General features: G+C 33.1%; 3 protein-coding genes across 3 annotated transcripts; all 3 read right to left on the bottom strand.

Moving 5' to 3' along the window:
- Positions 1 to 2601: 2601 nt before the first annotated feature.
- On the bottom strand, positions 2602 to 5992 carry LOC112755353 (bidirectional sugar transporter SWEET1). The gene is made up of 6 exons (XM_025803388.3): positions 5681 to 5992; positions 5547 to 5583; positions 5356 to 5451; positions 4335 to 4614; positions 3106 to 3225; positions 2602 to 3017 (listed from the first exon to the last, which is right to left on the bottom strand). Exons 1-6 carry the CDS (start codon positions 5715 to 5717, stop codon positions 2853 to 2855), a joined length of 735 nt encoding a protein of 244 aa, XP_025659173.1. The 5' UTR covers positions 5718 to 5992; the 3' UTR covers positions 2602 to 2852.
- A 1958-nt stretch (positions 5993 to 7950) lies between these two features.
- LOC112755354 (protein RADIALIS-like 2) lies at positions 7951 to 9922 on the bottom strand. Its single transcript, XM_025803389.2, has 2 exons — positions 9612 to 9922; positions 7951 to 8229 (listed from the first exon to the last, which is right to left on the bottom strand). The coding sequence occupies exon 1, from the start codon at positions 9867 to 9869 to the stop codon at positions 9624 to 9626; it is 246 nt and encodes an 81-aa protein (XP_025659174.1). The 5' UTR covers positions 9870 to 9922; the 3' UTR covers positions 7951 to 8229; positions 9612 to 9623.
- Positions 9923 to 16884: 6962 nt separating this feature from the next.
- On the bottom strand, positions 16885 to 18390 carry LOC112757705 (uncharacterized). Its single transcript, XM_025806260.1, has one exon. The coding sequence runs from the start codon at positions 18388 to 18390 to the stop codon at positions 16885 to 16887; it is 1506 nt and encodes a 501-aa protein (XP_025662045.1).
- Between the last annotated feature and the right edge of the window lie 746 nt (positions 18391 to 19136).

The raw sequence follows: 19136 nt of genomic DNA, 5'->3' as shown, positions 1-19136 counted from the left end.
CTACGTAGGGAAGCCATCTGATGTGAATGCGGTTGCCAGACTTGTCGGTTAATAGTTGAGTACCCAACAACATCATGATATATGCACGAGCAAAGCGCCACACAGTCTCCTCATCGGCTCCCGCGGGGCACTCCCCAAAAGTCTCCTGGAACCAAGTGCAGTTTACAGCAAACTTCTGAACTTGGCTCGGAGGAGGAATCACTCCAAGCAACTCCTGGAACCACACCCAGGCAGGACGGCCACCCTCGATGTATATCTGAAAATCTGTAAGGCAACCACTAACATAGCGCCCATCCACTGGCAACCTCAACTGGTACGCCACATCCTGAAGTGTGATCGTGCACTCTCCGAACGGCATGTGGAAGGTGTGCGTCTCCGGACGCCACCGCTCAACGAATGCACTAACAAGGGGCTCATCTAATCAAAACCATCTATCGTTCAGCCTCGCAAGATGGTATAATCCGGCCATCTGCAGGTACGGAACGTATCTCTCATCGAGGGGCATGCCTTGCTGCTGCCGCATGCTCGAGATGCAACGCTGGGGCTGCCAAAACAAGGACCGCATACAAAAGCAATATAATAAACCACATACAAAAGTAATATAATAAACCACTACCAACCCCGCATGCAAATCCACTTACATAAACCGCATACAATACCCCTAACATAAACCGCATACAAAATCACTAAATAAACCACATGCAAGACCACCAAAATCAACCGCACACAATACCACTAACAAAAATCACTCACACAAACCGCTAACGTAAACCGCTAACGTAAACCGCTAACATAAACCACATCGAAAGCCACTAACAATACAACATGCAAAACCACTAAACAAAAACCACTACCAATACCACATGCAAAGCCAGTAACGGAAACCGCTAAATTAAACCGCCTACCAAACTGCAAACAAAACCACTTCAATAAACCACATGCAATACCACCAACAAAAACCACGTGCAGCATCACAAAAATAAAGCACAAGAAAAAAATTAAAAACCACTAACCTTGTCATTGATGACCCCGACAATATGAGCCACTCCATCCAACTGATATAGTCTACCTGGATCGTCCTCCATCAGCTAAATACTCTGCTCGAGCCTTTGTCGGAGCGAAACTGGGTCGTTTTCTCTGGGATTTGGTGGGGTCTGAGAGTGAAAAAGTGGTTCGAATGGGGTGGATTCGAACTCCTTTTATAGAAAAATCTAATGTAATTCGAAATACCTCAATTCAAATTACTACTAGTGGCGAAACGTGCATAGTTCGAATCAACAAGATTCGAATTATATACGTCTCCATTCTCAAGTTAATTCGAATCACCATGTATCGAATTAACTAAAGCTAATTCGAATTGCATCAATTCGAATTATGTAGAGTTCATGCGTGTATGTAGTTCGAATTGCATGGATTCGAATTATTTAAGATTCAAGTTCGAAATGAGGTGATTCGAACTACATTATTTTGTACATTAATTGATTGCTGAATCAATTTTTCTTTTGACTTATTCGTGTAATATTCATCTCTCCATGGCTTATTTCAGTTTTTTACCCTATATATTAATTAAAATTAACGGTTAAAATAACTAGAACACCAACTTTCTCGGTACACTTAAAATTTTTTCCATAATATTTCCAAGGTTCTCTGAGTGATTCAAAAATCAAAAGCACTTGGCAGATATTCTATGCGATATTGATTTCTTTTAACTCATTCCTCCCTGTCCCATCATTTCCTAATAATAACGTAACAACAGGTTGAGTATTCTGTATTCATTGTGAATTTGTGATGACCTAATCGATAACTGATGATAAGGCATTTTGTCGCATTACGGGGCCCTTTCATGCCAACCTCATATATGCCAATCCCAATCCAGCAGCCCATGCAATAATGATTTTGTGATTAAAGATAAAATTAAAAAAAATAAAATAAAATAAAATAAAATTAAATATTAGTGATACTTTTAAAATTTTTAACATATACTAGACAAAATATACTTTACTATAATTATACAAATAATGAATTTTCATGACTTTTTCTAAATATTTTCCATTACAAGAATTACATTCACAATTTTATTTTGTGCATTACTTTTCTATTTTTCTTTTTGCACTCTCGTCAACTATTCATTCATTTTTAGATAATGAAAACAATTATCTATTAAAAAAATTAATTATTCCAATATAATAGATTTGATTATTTTCAATTTGGTAATAACCAGTTATATATACACACCCACCCATCCATACACACATATAAATAATAAGTAATTATTAATATGGTGACTAATTCTTTGTTTAGAGAATACTTTTTATGATGATAATTAATAAAATTACGTACATTTAAATGTAGAGGAATATTATAATTGAACTATTAGTGAAGACTCTAATAATCATGATCATCAGTTAAGGAAAAACAGTTAAGTAGTTAGTAAATCAAGTAGATTTGTGAGGCTTTTCTTGCATAAAAAGTTATAGTCTCTGCATGGCTTCATGCATCATTTTCTATTTCTCTCATATGTTACAATCATTTCTGAATTCATTCATGAGCAATTATTTAAAACCAAAGAAGTATAATGAAAAGCAAGAAAAATAGAGAAAATCACTAAAAGGGAGTAGTTTCAGATTGAAATTCATAACATCATCATAAACAACCTAAGGTTTATTCTGTGTAACCCAATGGGCTAAATTTGCACTTGAATTGGATCACCAGAGCAACTAACAACTAAAATTCCGAACCACAAACACTAAGATCGTAATAGCAATAACTTAAGATACTACTATAATAAGATAGCAAGCAACGCGAACAAACAGTACAGCAGACACGTGTCCTCATGAGCTTGCATTGTATTATTATTGTTCCGATGATGTGGCTTTTGCAACGCCCATCTCCATGGTGTCTGCTGCTTCTGTTGCTGCTGCCTTTGTTTCCTCATTGCTAACACCTTTGTTGCCTCGGTACATGAAATACAATATTAGTTGCGCTGTCCCCAATGCTGATCCTATTCCATTTGGTACCTATATATGTTTCATCCAACCATACAGTTATTCATCATAATTGTTGAATTTTTCAAATGCTGAAGTTAGTGAAGATGTATGTGCTTACTGCAAGGTAGGGGTCACGGCCTATAAGGCCATAAATGAACCAGGAAGTACCACAGATGAACACAAAGAGGGAAAGGTAGAACGGCATGAACTCCACGCTCTTAGTTTTGATCACCAGTTTCTGCATTCATTTAATTTAACATAAATAATTAATCATATTATCAGGTCCACAAAACATAACATACGGTCCATAATTATTATCACAAAGGAAAAAACAAATACAAGACGACAAGGTTTCTTTAATTTGACACTGCTAGAACCGTTTCATGAAAGCATTAGATAAGAACATACAGAAGTAGAAAAATACATTTATGAGTGTTAAATATTACTTTTATTTAGAAAGTAAAATTATATCCTGTATGAAGCAGTAGTAAAAACTTTATAAGTTGCTAAATAAGTAAATTAAATACTATTTCTTTCTTTTCAAAATAAGTTTTCTTTATTCATCTTTTAAATTTGTTAAGAAATTAATATATTTAGACCAAATAATCCTAATGTAATTTAAGTAAAAAATTAAGAAAGTAGAAAAATATTTCAAAAAGAATAGATTTACTATTTAAATGTACGATTGAATTAAAAATTATTTTATTCTTGGGTAGAATAATGTTCCAGCACTTAATGCACTAAAAAAGTTTTTTGTTTCATTCAAAAAGAAAAATCAAAATTATTAATTATATATTTGAAAGGAGATAAACATATCATATGATATGACACAACTTCATTCATAATAATGGCATTATTGGATCTTTCTTGATGAAGGGACGCATTACCAGAAGAGGAAAAGGAAAAAGGAGGGTGAGCAAAAAGGACAAGCTACCCAAACGAGTCTATCCCAATTCACATGATAGGGATATTTGTGGGGGCACGAAACAATCATCATTTTACTAGTAACATGAAAATTGCAAAGATCTAGTACGTTACTTTCTTGATCATGATAACTAATATTCCTTTTTAATTTTCCTTCTCAAAATACAGACTCTAGTGAAATATTTAGTTATTAGTGGCCGACAATTCCAGAGTGATACGGTTTTTTACCGTATCTTTCGATCCAGCAATAATAATTAATTTATCACAAATTTTATTACTGACTAATAAATTACTGTATAAGACAAGATTCAAATTCTTTAGCAATTTAACTTTTACTTAGATAGACAAATAAACTAATCACTCAACCACTTTAATTTAGTTTGTTGCATGAATAATAAAGAGAAGATGGAAAAAAGAGCTTACCATAATAGAGAGGGGAGAGCCATACATAATAATGGAGAAGAGGGCGGCAGCCAAACCGCAGAAGACCATTCTGATATTGCCATGAAGGGCAATAAGGGAAATAACAACAACGATGGCGAAAATTGCTATTACAAATGAGAAGAGCCCAAGGGTTTTGTTCCTCTCCTTCGGCGGTGCATACGTTATGAAGATTATTACGTATACGATTTCTATCAATGCTCCTGTGCCGTTTATTATCACCACAAGTATGTTGTTTGGAGACACAAATGGCAATCCATACCTGTTTATACATTTATTTTTTCTCATAATCAGAACCATCAATTTAATTGGATATTTTAGATAATTATTTATATGTTATCATTAAAAATATTTTTTAAATTTAATTTTAATATACTAAAATATTTTATATTATCATCTAATTGACAGTACAAATTTCATTGTGCTTAAAAATCTTTTACACTAATTAACAGTACAAAAAGATTAAAAATAATATAAAATGAATTTGATCAAATGACAAGTGGTTTATATATACTTTAACTAAAGTTTTGTGTTCAAATAATTAAAATAACGTTTTTCTATAAATTATGTATAATAAAAGATATATTTGATAAAAAATTTGGATAACATAATATACTGAAAAAGATGTATCCATGTAAAGAATATAGGAAATATATTTCTATGGCAACATTTGGATATTGAAAGGGAAGTGAATTTTGAACAATATAGAAGAGAGACAAAGTAACTAGAGAGAGAAATTAGATAAATAAATTTATCCGATCCGTAAATAACGTCGCAAGTTTTAGTTTCTTGATCAATGTACGTAGTGATAGTAAAGTATGCACAATAATAAATCTACCTGAATTGAAGGTTATGAAACTCAAAACAACAAACCACCGCTAGAAAAAAAACATAGAAAAAGAAAAAGAAAACGGAAGAAGAAAAAAAAATCTGTGCACAAAAGAGTTTTATATTAAGAATAAGAATATAGGAGTGTAAGAAATAATTAAATTAATTTAATTACCAAGTGGAAAGAAGACAGTTGAGCAGTGTCATAGGGTAAGGAACTCCAGAGAATTGTTCTGTGGATTTTTTTTTAATAATCCTCTTGAATGTAATACTGCAAATTAAACACAAATTAAAATAAGAAATGAAAGAATAAAAAGGCTTTAATTCAATAATACGAAACAAAGAAGGAGGAATATAATTAATTACGTTGGAGCCAAGAATAGGAAGAGTCCAGAAGCATTTCCTGTAACGATGAACGAGATTCACGAGATCAGATAGAGAGAAGGCACAAATTGAAGAAAGAAAAGAAGATCGAATGAGGGAGGTTGTGAGTCACGCACCTATTACACCGAAGAAGAAATGCGCAGCATTCACCATGATGAAGAAGTTGTTTGTTCAATCCTTTGAATTGAATTGAATTGAAATTGAAATGTGTTTTTGAAGGAAGAAATGAAGTAACAAAAAAAGTGCCGAATGAAAGTTGGTTACCACTACGGTACTACTTAAAGTAACTGACTGGGTACAATGCAGATCGAGGAGTGCAATAGTAGTGGTGCCAAATGATTGTGTTACATAAATAGTAATCGGATAATTATTTCTATTTTATTCAGAGGATTTCATGCTCTTAACAGTTCAAATATTTTAAACGTGATTCTTTGTTTCGTCATACTGGTCAAAACTCAAAAGTAGTTATTTATTTGAAAGAAAAAAATTATTTAAAATAAAAAATTAATAAATGAGAAAGTAAATTTTATTATTGTCTTAATTTAAAGGATAACATATATTAAAATTAAATTATGTGTCTTTATGGGTCAATGAGTGTAAAGACCAATCCAATGATGGAGCTAATGTTATGTACATTATTCACGGGGTGAAGCGATTGCTAGGGATAAGGGTCGCGTATGTTCAAAGAAAACATTAGAGAAACAAAAGGGGGTGTGTCTTGGCCTAAATTCATTATTGACACTTTCAATCAAGGTGGAAACTCAGGTGCAGTCGACTTTACGTGAAGTTGATAACTAAAAGTCATTAGATGAAAATTTAGTCAAATCGATCAAATCATTTAACAGCTCTCAGTTATCAACTTCACGTGAAGTCGACTGCACCTGAGTTTTCACCTTCAATCAAATACACGTTTGTCATATTGTTTTCTTTCTTATTATTTAAACTTCAATATCTACTACTATTATCTTTTTTATATTATTAATTATATGTAATTCATTAAAAATATATTTTGTTATTTCTAAAAGTTGAATAACCTGAGACTTTTTACGGAGGCCTAAATCCGAGAGATATCCAAACTCTAGAGAGTATAATGATTTTTGGAAGGAAAACTGCCGAACCAGTTTTCGAAACAGAACAATCCACTTCCAAAAGAACAAAACTGATTCCACAGGGTTTAAATTAACGGTGGGACCAAAACCATTAGAAACCTTTTTGTTTCTTTCTTGTTTAGACAAAAAAATTAGTCAGATTAGAGGTTTACAAAGTTAATTATGCAAGCTTAGATTGTTTTACCTCTTTAGCCTTATTCTCAGAGCTAAGCAATCCAGAAAAATGTGGAACCTATACCTCTTGAAAGCTTCTTGCATAATAATGGTGTTGATATAAATTTTATATGATTTCAAGTTTGAACCTCGTTTGTGCCGTTATACATTGACTACCATAAGGATAAAATCTTCTAGTAAGTAAACTTACTTTAACCAAATTTTCACTCTCTCTGTCTTAATAATTCTTTGAATTTCTTTAGTTAGATCTTTTGCATTTTTGGTTATTACGTATACTCTTTATTAGACCAAACATTTTTTTTAATTTGAAATAAAACCATCTATCTTAAAAAAAAATTTCTGCTAACCAAATAAATTAAATCAAAATATATAAAATTAATAAAAATATTTTAACACTTAAAAATATAAACTAATAATAGTTATTGAATAATACTTGCACATTTCATCATATTATGAAATAAGAAACATTTCAAGTGCATCGAGAGTACCGGTGTTCCAATTATTTTAACCGTTGATCTGAATTATAAAAAATATATATAATATATATTAATTGAAATCAACGGTTAAAACAACTGGTGCACCGATACTCCCCAATATATTTGAAATGTTTCCTATGAAATATAGATCTTCAATAGCAGTCAAAACTAACTGTTGATTTGTCTCGTAAATCATTAAAGTATTTATTTTGTTCTCTGAAATACGTATGGCATATACTTCTGGAATCTGGAAGTTTCATGATGATTGTTGTATGAGCTAAGTGGTTGAAGAATATTATTTTGGTGAAAATACAATTTGACACTCAAAAATATTTTATCTAATTTCTTTAATACATGGTAGATTCATTAGCCGTCAAGAAAATTAAATGAATGTGTGGATTTTTTATTATATAACATATATATAGAGTGATTAAGTTTTAGTTATCAAAAACTTAAAATATAAGAATTTTACACTATTATCTGTCTTATCATATACCTTAATTATGAATCCTAAAGTTCAATATAGTAGTAATTAAAATCTAAAATATACCGCTCAATCACTTCATAAACTTATAGAAATATTGAATTTAAACATTTAATTCAACATAAATAAAAGTCAACCATTAATAGCCCACAACAAAATATTCTAACAAAAGTTAGAACGTTAATTTATTAATGATGGGGACTAAAATCTTTGGTTCACCTTAGCAGCTTGATTGGAATAAATAAATTACAACATGGAATCATCTTACATGATTCTTATGATGATTAATATATTTATATAGTCCAATGCTATAGCACTGACAAATAATTTACACAAAGTGTTACTGCTACTACGATCCTATAGAACGAAATAATGCTGCTTTAATTTGTAGTGAAAGTCACAAATCCTTAATTTGCCAATGCCTGCAAGTGAAAGAAAGAGATAGTAATATAAGTTCGGGAAAAGCAAATAAAAAAAATCTCCAGAATACAGTGTATGTTTGCACGAACAATATATTGAATCTAAAGATAAAGGTGAAATGAGTACATATACAACTGTACAAGTCCATAGAAATCACAATTTGATTAGTAATTTTAGGGTAGATGTCTAGAAATTTTTACACCAATTTTAGTGTATATATAATATTTTTTTATAACTTTTTAGCATAAGTTATTCATATTTGGATTAAATATCAATTTAGTATCCGAAAGATTCAATCGCTGACAAAAAATCTCTAAAAGATGTTATCGACAAAATAACTCCTAAATGATTTAAAAATATGTTCAAAAAAACCAATAAATATTATTATATTTTTTGTAACAAAAAATTTTTATATTTAACTACTTATTTATTGGATCTAGATTTTTATAGCAACATTTGAATAAATATTTAGAAATTGTACAAAAAAATTTGAAAAAAAATTGATCTCTAATTTTTTATTTTTCAAATAAATGTGGTTATTTACAATAATTTTTTTAAAAAAATTCAATTGATAAAAAATTGCCAAATTTTAAAAATAAAAAGATTTTTTTAAAATTATAATTGTAAAAATTTACATCAAAATTTTATTTCTAAAATTATTTTTTAAAATATATATTTAATATTTAATTTTTTTATTCATGTTTTTAATATTTTAGAAGTCATTAGCATCTTTTTAAAATTTGTTTTATTAATAATACAAATTTTCGAATATTATTTTGATAGTTTACTCTTAATATTTTATTCAGCAGGTAAAAAAGTTTGCTATTCGAACTAACCACCTTAACCGTATTGTCATATATTACTACCATTATATTTGGTGCCGCTCTTGCACAGACCATTTTTTTTTACTTAAAATCTCTTTGAGTATCAATGCAATAAAACATGTATTTAAAAACAAAAAATAAATCAAAATATCACTGATAATATTTAATATGTAACTATATATTGTACCATTATTTTGTTATTTGTATATGGTTCTTTTAAGTGTGATACAGGTATAATTGAAATTTTAACTAAATTATATGTATACAAAAAATCAATTATTAATTTAATTAATTTGTATATAATATATGTTAAAATATAAAATATATATTAAAAATAAATAAAATAATATATATTTATATGATTGATTTAGTAAATAATTTTTTATGGGTGCCAATGAGTAATAGCTCAAATGGCATAGTTTCCCCATACTCAATTAAGAGGTTGCGGGTTCGAGTCTCTTTTTTATGGTAGAAAATAATTTCTATTAAACATTTATACTAATTTGTTTTATCAAAATCATAAAATTTACTGAAAAAAATGATAGATAGGATAAAAAAACCTGTTCTTTCTCTTAGTTAGAACCTCCAGTTTTCTTGTATTTTGGAAATGGCACTTGCCCTGATTCAATAGACTTAACATCTCGGAGGAGAAGTTCGTAGTGGCGCTTAACTTCGTCGGGAGTTTTTCCGCCGACGGCGCGAGCAACATTGTACCAACGGTCAGGAGTGTCCTTATCATAAACGGCCAATGCCCTTTCAAAGGCCTTATTGTCCTTAGCACTCCATGACCCTGAAGATGACATTGAACTCGATGCCATTATATTCCCTTTAATTTGTGTTGTGTATGAATTAATAAGAAGGTTTTAAGAAAAAGCTAATGTTTGCACAGAGGAATAGCAATGTGTGCTCATCCTATTTATAATAAGAAGAAATGTAGTAGTGTGAAAGCTAGTTGCCAAATGAAGTAGAATTTCAATGATTTGTCGGCTCAGGAACCACAGATTATAGTATAAAGAGCAGGACCAAGAATTTGAGAAGCAATATGGGAGAATCCGTATCTAACTACAGTTAAACAAACATATTGATGAATAGAAATAAGCTCCATCATCAACAATTGAGCAGTACACAGGTATTAAGTTACAATTATTGCAAGCAATTACACTACTGCAATGCGAAAATTTAACGGTCATAATGCTTTTTTTCTATTTCATGCATGCCACTTAAATAAGTATACATTATTCCCAACGTAAATTTAGATTACATTTCCTAATTGTGGAACCTAAACTTTTAGGATTGGAACGTAAATTCAGGTTGGTATATTATTTAAGAAATAGGGTCGTAGATTCTAACATTCAAGTAAGTAATATATAGTCTAAGATGTATAAAAATTGGGAATAGATAATATATACTTTGAGAATGTGTTAAATTTTTATTTACCGTGTTTGGAGAATAAATCTTAAAAATATATAGATAGATTTATGCTGGATAAATATAAGATTTTACATGAATATGATACAAATTACGTCTTTTATGAATTAGTATACTTTTAAGAGAAATATTTTAAAGTCGGCCATAATTTTAGACTTAATATAGACTCAATATGAGAGTTACACCGTAACAAATATAATAAATAAAAATTATTTATGTAATCACATAGTGTAATATATATTAAGTGCATTATAGTTGTGATGATTATAGTGTCTATGAAATTAATATTATTTAAAAATATATTTAAAATTAAATTATATTTTTTATTGTTTGATAATATTTTTAATTTAAAAAATAAAAATAAAAAGTGTGATCAAAAGAAGAAAAGTTGTCAAATAATAAAAATTGTGACCTTAATTTTAACTCTATTTTTAAAGTATTGTTAAAATTACTATAATCATTATAATTATTGCCATTCTAAAATTCATCATGTCTAATGATACAATAAACATTTAATTATTAATGTTCATTTCGAAACAAAAACTATTCTCGCTTCTCTCTTTTCTCTCCCCAAAAACCTTTCTCAGGTTCAATAACCAAGCTACCGGCACGACGGAGGACTGTCGCCGCCGTCCCAATCTTGACAGTGATAGTCTTCATCTTCTTGTTTTTCTCTTTTTCTTTTTTCTCTTTCTTTCTTCTTCATCTCCTTTTTCTACATAATTTTATTCATACCTCTTTTTTTTCTCTTTTATTTCTTTATTCTTTTCTCTTTCCTTTTTCTCTCCACCATTCAGTCCATTCTCCTTCTATTTCTGTCATTTCAGTCTCCATCTAATATTTGGAAATTTAGATTTTAATAATCCTCTTATTTTGTAGTATAATAAATTTTTTATAAGTATTTTAATTTTGGTTATACAAACTTTTTAGATTTAAAAAAAAGATGTCATCAAAAGAAAAATTTTGTTCAAGGAAATTTTTACAAACATGGAAAGTGTTTAGATTTATTTTTTGAAAGAGAAGAAAAAGTATATCATTTGTAGCACATTTGTATAAATTTAAAAAGAAAAAAGATTTAATTTTATCTCTGTTTCTATTTATTAAAATTCATAATAATCGAATATTATGCATCATCTTAATTCATAGTTTTACATAGAAAATAATCATTTTTCTTTAATTGTTGAACTAATGTTTTTTTACGTGAAAAAAAATATCCAGATATCAAGTGGTTGAGCAAATGGTGATGAGTTAGGATGGAAAAAAACTATAAGCATTATTAATGAAAGAGCGATTTAGGGCTGTGGTTCAGATCCTGGCAACGTATGTGATATATATGAAGCAACTAGCTATAGGTAGGTTTGGCAAAAGGCCTAACTTTATTTTTATTCTATTTTTTAACAGATGCTCTCATAAAGATGCGTAAAACGTCTTTCTATAAAGATATTTATGCGTCACATTATTATTGGACGTATTAATGAACTAGTTATTTTTGAATTTTTTTAACAAATTAGAATAAAACTAATTTTCTTTATAATAATAACAATAAACCCAATTTTTTTTAGAGATTTAATTGTATTTTTAAATTTTTAGGGATTTAAATATTTGAAAAACAAAAAATCAGGAATATAATTGTCTTTTTATAAAAAAATTTAAAGATATTCAATTTAAATGATATAATTCGGTCGGATCAAATCGAATCTAATAATTATAATGCAGATAATTAGATTTATTATTATTACTATAATAAATCAATTTTATTTGCTTTATAATAAAAAATAAACTATTAACCGATTTAATAAAAATATCTAATAATAACATAACATGTATCAACGTCTTTAAAAAAAATATTTTTAATATTTTTATTAAAGTGTTTTGGTTTGTTAATGTGAGTGGTTTCATTCATGTGGGTCCAAGGCTCGAAGCAGATCTCAATTCTCAACACATTAAAGAAAGCATTCAGGCATGGAAGGCATCACATATATACACAACTATATGCAATAAGGAATGAATGTATGTAAATATGTCGTTCAAAACATTCCCGCGCGTTTTCATCATTATATTGCGCGTTCAAAACATGCAGATCTTATTCCCCTTTCATCGTTATATTGTCCCGGGCTCCCAGCACTTTATATCGCAGGGCAGAGTTATGTTGAACTTTAGCGAGACATTAAAAATTAATTTTATAATAAAAATAAAATATAATTTTTTGAAAAGGATTAAATTAAAATTTATACATAATTTATAAAAAAAATTTATAATTTGAGAGGCCATTGTCCTCTTTTTGTTGCATGAGGTTCCACCCCTGCTATATAGCTAGCTTCCTACTCACTACACAGTCACACAGAATCAGTGTTTCTTTTTTACTCCTTCCTCCGTTTTCAAATCATGATTAATCACACGAAAATTTCTTTACGTAGAAATAACAATTAAAAATTATTAAATAATTTTATATATTTAATTAAATTATTTAACATATACATTTGTATAATTTTATATGATGAGTTATAACTATATTATATAGACACAACAAATAATCACCTGTTGCATATAAATATATATTAAAATATAGTATAATTATATATTTTTAATATAGTTAAATTTTGAGCTAAACTTTAAAGTAATCCCTGAAATTATACTTAGGTTTAAAGTGGTTATTGAAATTAATAGTTATTCGATTATGTCATCGAACTTGCACTTCAAAACTCATAGTAATCCCTCAAACAGTTTCTGTCAGCTAGGCTCCATAAAAAACACACGTGAAATCGAACCTGACACGCTAGCAAGCCCAACGGTTATCTGATGTGGAAGAGGGAAGTTTTTTGTGGCAATTTGGTCTCTAAATTAATTTGAAAAACCTTAATCCCTAAATTTAATTCAACAACTGTAGTCTTTCTCTTCTCTTCTCTTTGCTTCTCGTCGCAACTGTTCTGCAAACCTTATTCTCTTTATCTTCATAGGAACTTTACAAGCTTACAGTATTGCACATTATAAATTCCTTCTCACCTCTCTCCGTCTCTTCTTATAACAGACTAGAACATTCTCAGCCAAATAACCTACAATCTAGATTTGTTCTAATACTTATACTGACAGTTTAATGAATGAATATCATGAAAAAGAAAAAAATAAACAAAAACAAAAAAGTTGGAAGCAGAGAATAAACAAAAACAAAGAAAATATACCCCAGCTTTAGGCATCTGTATGGACACATCATCAGAGGAGAATCCAGCTATCCCTCAGTTGTACCAGCTCCAATTTTAACACTTTGTCCACTCTATCACTGGCCGACATTTCCCTGCAAATTTCAATTTTAGTTTAGTATAATCGAAGAATATAACCACCATTGTGAAACACCTTTTTTCTTTTTTCTCTTCATCGTGCACCAAATTACAACTCCAATAATCCCAAACAACCAGCCACTATACTAATAGTCACTATTGCAATAGTACCAATTCCTTTACCACCTCCTCCAGCTGTAGAACTAGAATTGTCTGTCTGTGATTCGTTTTGAAGTGGAGTGAGAATGGATGCCGGAGGCGGCACTAATCGTTTTGGGGGTGGTGGGGAAGATGATGACCTAGGTGAAAAATTTGATCGAAGGAGCTGGTTAAGTGTTAGGTGTTGTGAGAGGAGGAGGCGCAAGTCTTGAGGGAGACATGGAAGTTGAAGGAGGAGGTGAATTTTGGGAAAGAGGGGTTGAAGCCAACCGTGGCTATGATCTTGGTGGCGGCACTAATGCAGGACTTGGGGGTGAGAAATTGGCCGGAGGTGGCATGGATGATTGAGGTGGAGGCGAAGTTTTTGGTGGTGGCACAGATCGTGACAAGGAAGGGGAGAAGAGAAAAGATCAAAGTCATTGAAAAAATTTCACCAAATTTAGGAATTAGAATTTTTCAAAATGATTCAAGGACCGAATTGCCACCAAAAACTTATTTCTTTTACATCAGATAATCCAAGCATGTCAGCATGTCACGTGTGCTTTTTGATCGATGGGACTTAGCTGACAGAAACTACCTGCGGGGTTACTATGAGTTCCAGCGTATAAGTTTAACACAACTAGAAAATGGATTAATACAGACAGATTTACAGACAGATTTAGTCTTTACTACAGACAGATTTTTGGTTATTGACGAAATTACCAGATTTTGTCCCTCTGTAAAAGTTTCGTTGGAAATTATTTACCGACGGATTTTTACCAGTTACCGACGGATTTTTTCTCTGTAAATTCTCCATCCATTTCTCGAAGACGACGAACTTTCTGACAGATTTTCTGTCGGTAATTACAGACGGATTTTTTGACGGATTTTTCGTCTGTAATTACAGACGAATTTTCCAACAGACTTTCCGTCTGTAATTTGAACCTTGAAAAATCATCTCACACTCTGATTACAGACAGAAAATTCGTCTGTAAATTCGTCAGTAAGGTAAAATATTTTTTTTAGATTTTTCCATTGCAATAAACTTGTTTTCATACAAAATAAATATAAATTTAATACAAATTTTTATCTAATTTGTATTCGAATATTTATAATATTTTAAAAAATAAACAAATTCATCGTATTATCAAACTAAAAGAAAAGTACTATAAACAAGAAGTCAATATAATTCAAAACATAAACAAAGTGTATTGATACATCAACTATAATAATAAGTAACAACCATACATCAAAAAGTGTATTGATACATCAACTATAATTCAAAATATAAACTCAAAGTGTATTGTTCAACTATACCACTTGTTCCGTTTAGCTCGGGCCGAGGTATGCGTCTCCGGGTGAGGCTGTTTACTTCGTGGAAGAGTTATAAATCGCCTCAGGAGTAAGCTCGAGATTAACCTCGGCGTTTGCAGAACACGGCGGCGGGAGCACCTGCAAAAAGCACTCAGACGCTCAAGTTAGAGAAGGTATTCAAATATGAGATAAATAAGTGAAAGTGAGAGTGTTTTGTAACCTGGTTTTCTGAGTTGAGTTCGTCCGCTTATATAGACGGGTGGTGTGTAACGTTTTAGTTTGTTCCGAGATTCTCTCCTGTTTGTTGATAACAGAGGAGATGTTGGTGACGTCTATCTGAATCTGATTTGGCTTTCCGTGCTTTTGGGACGTATCCGAATTATATGGTTGGTTACAGTCTTAGCCGAGCTTTGTGGTACACGTCATAGCCCCCAAGCTTGTTTGCTGTCTTTCGGAGATAGCGGGCAAGCTTTTGTTTGCTTATTTTTCCCGCGTATAATTTTGTTTATTTTTGTGGATCTGGGCCCTTTTGACTGTGTTTTGAATTTTGTCTGAAGTTGAAAAGACTGTTGCCTCAGAGACTTGTGTTACAATTAATGCCCTTTCTTGCCGTTTTGGTTTTCGATGTTAGTGGGGGGCTGTTACTTACACTACCCATGATACTTAGTGGGCTTGCAATAATATCTGGTTTGTTTTGGAACTGCTGTTCAGTTTTATTTTGTACTCTTCTTCCAAGTATGACTTCCAAAGGTTAGCTTTCTTCTCTTATCTTTTGTTTTTCGTTTCTTGCTTTCTGTAAATGGCGAGACAGAAAGAGAAAGTGAAATCTGTAGAGGAGAAAAAGGATAACCCATATCATTGGATGCATGACGACGTGAAGACCCGTTCTTCTTCGTATGTGGATGTTGATTCAATTCGTGAGCTTCAGGGTTTGAAGGTAGTTAAGGAGGGTTCTGGAGTGAAAGTGGAGTTTCTTTGCTGTTCTGGTGAGGATAGGGTTTATCAAATGAGGGGGGACTGGCAGTACTTTTATTTTTACACTCCTTGCCTTACCGAACTTCGTGTTACTTTTCCGTTTTCCCCTTTTGAGTGTGACGTCCTTACCCAGTTGAACTGTGCTCCCTCTCAATTACACCCTAATTCTTGGGCTTTTTGCATGCGTTTCAGTGTTTGATGGATTTCCTATCCGTTCCTTGTTCCCTTCCCGTTTTCTTTTCTCTTTTTCAATCGAAGGGGGTTCGGAAGGGGTTGTGGGTTTGTCTGAGTAGTTTTCCTGGTCGTTCTCTTTTTCTGTTGTATAAATCCTCGTTTAAAAATTTTAAACTGATGTATGTTAAAGTTCGCTCGATGGAATCGGAGTATCCCTTTTATTTGGATGATGAGCTTGTGGAGAAATTCCCTTTATACTGGTGTTCGGAGCCGATTCAAATTCTTGAAGCTAATGAATGTAGCGAGGAAGAAGAGTTGTTATTGGACTTTCTTGTTGAGAGTTTTGCTGGTGGGGAATGTTTGTCAATTAGTGACATGCTCGGTTTATATGATTCTGGTGATACTGTGGGTTTGAAGGATTATATAGGTATTATTTGGTCGTCTTATTTTTGTTTTTTGATTTTTCCTCTGTTTCGGATCCTTGTCTTTGTATAGGTGGACGTGTTCCTCTTCTTGATCCGTCTCGGCTTCAGTCCTTTTTGAAGAAGAAAAAGGAACAGAGTGTTGGTGGCTCTGGGTTTTTGAAGGAAGGAGGCGCTTGTAGTACTCTTATGAGTTCGGTCTTCTGTTGTCCCTGTAGCGCCTGGCTGATGTATGTGACCTGTCCCGGCTTTGATGTTAGCTGGACCTTCGCGAGTTCATCCGTCGGCTGAGGTTTTTCTTGGGTGTCTTCCCTGGGATCTAGTTCTGCTAGGGATAACACTTCGTTCACGCTATGAATTGCTTTGACTTCTTGGTTAAAGTCTAGTCTTGCTGCCGATCTTTTTAGGCTTGCGTTATAGCATTGCCGAGCTTGTTGGCGATCGGAGTGGATTGTGGCTATTCTGCCGTCCTGTGCCTGAAACTTAACACATAGATGATAAGTGGATACTATCGCCCTGAACATGTTTAGGGCAGGCCTTCCGAGAATAATATTATAAGGGCTTGGGCAGTCAACCACTAAATATTGCATGTCGACGGTCCGTAATAGTGAGCCCTCCCCCATTATTGTTTTTAACCATATGTATCCTTTGATTGGGACCCTTTCTCCAGAGAACCCTACCAGTTCTCCAGATGAGGGTTGCATGAGTTTTTTAGATAATTTCATTTTTAAGAAAGTAGAATAAAAAAGGACATCGGCACTGCTACCTGGGTCCATGAGGACTTTTCTTACCAGTAGCTCGCCTATTTGGATGGAAATTACCACTGGGTCGTCCAAGTTTGGTGTTGCCGAGCATATATCCCCCTGGCTGAAGGTGATGCTGAGGTCGGGTGTGTCGTTGGCCTTTTGTGGCGTTGTTCCTTCAATTGCTAACATTGCACGGTAACTTCGTTTTCGCGCCGAATTTGTCTCACCTCCTCCGGCGAATCCCCCGGATATACAGTTTATAATGCTTTTGGGAGGGTTGTTGTTTGGCCAGTTGTTGTCCTCCTTGTTCCCTGGAGCTTGACGACGCTCTTCTCGATCCTTGTTATCTCCTTTGTGCTTTCTCCCTTCAATGTACTTATTGAGGAGGCCTTGTCGAGCCAATCTTTCTAGCAGATCTTTAGCTATTACGCACTCGTCGGTTGTATGTCCATATTTCTGATGGAAAGCGCAGTGTTTGCTCTTATCGACAAAGCGTTGATCTTGATAGCTTCCTGCCCTTGTTGGTGGTTTTATGATCTTGGCGTTGAGGATTTCTTTGATGATCTTCTCCCTTCTTGTGTTGAATTTGGTGTAGTTGTCGAACTTTGGGGTCAGCCTGAAGGGCTTTCTGGGGTCTTTGACACTCGCCGACCTTGTGGTTCTGTCATCCTCTCTTCTTGGTTGCTTTTTTTCTATCTTTTCGGCTTCACGGAGCTCTTCAATCTCCATTTGTCCAGCCGCCCTTTCTCGGAATTCCTCCAGCGTCTTTGGTTTGGTTACCGCGATGGTTTCTCTGAATTTTCTGGGTTTGAGTCCGACCTTTAGGGCGTGCAAGTGGATGGCGGGATCCAGGTCGGGTATTTCCATTGTTGCTTCCGCGAATCTGGTCAGATAGTCTTTCAAGCTTTCATGGGGACCTTGGCGAATGGTCTCGAGGTAGTCCGATCCATGCACATATATCCGTGCTACAGCGAAGTGGTCTATAAGGATTTCGCCAGTTCCTCAAAAGAGAAGATTGATCCTGCAGGTAACTTTGAGAACCAAAGTAAAGCCGCACCGTCGAGATAAGTGGGGAAAGCTCTGCAAAGAACAGGTTCGTTATTAGGGCCATTAAAGAACATCATAGATTGAAATTTCTTAATATGAGCCCGGGGGTCACCAATCCCCTTATATGGCTCGAGTGAGGAAGGCAGTGTGAAATGTTTTGGCATTTGATAATTGGTGATATCTTCAGAGAACGGGTTGTCTAAGGTCAGTTTCTCCTTTGGTGGGTCTGCACTTAGCAGGTCTGTGTTGCTTTTTCCTTTAGAGCCGTTTTCTTCACGTTTGCTGGCGTTATTTTGAGCGGACAGTTCGGCAAGTCTTTTGACTTCCGCCTGAAGCTCAGCCATCTGGGCGATGAGTTCGGCCTGGGTGGGTTGGTGAATTCCGTTGTTGGCCATGTTCAAAGGTTGTGTGACCCTGCGTGAAAAGAAATACAAAGTGCGATGTAGAGAAATAGTAGGGTTAAAATAATGCTTCGGGTCCCACGGTGGGCGCCAAATGTTCCGTTCAGCTCGGGCCGAGGTATGTGTCTCCGGGTGAGGCTGTTTGCTTCGTGGAAGAGTTATAAA

The sequence above is a fragment of the Arachis hypogaea genome, chromosome 16, assembly GCF_003086295.3.
Source record: "Arachis hypogaea cultivar Tifrunner chromosome 16, arahy.Tifrunner.gnm2.J5K5, whole genome shotgun sequence".
Taxonomy (NCBI): Eukaryota; Viridiplantae; Streptophyta; class Magnoliopsida; order Fabales; family Fabaceae; genus Arachis; species Arachis hypogaea.
The sequence above is the reverse complement of the archived record's forward strand: the minus strand, read 5'-3'. Positions and strand labels throughout refer to the sequence as shown.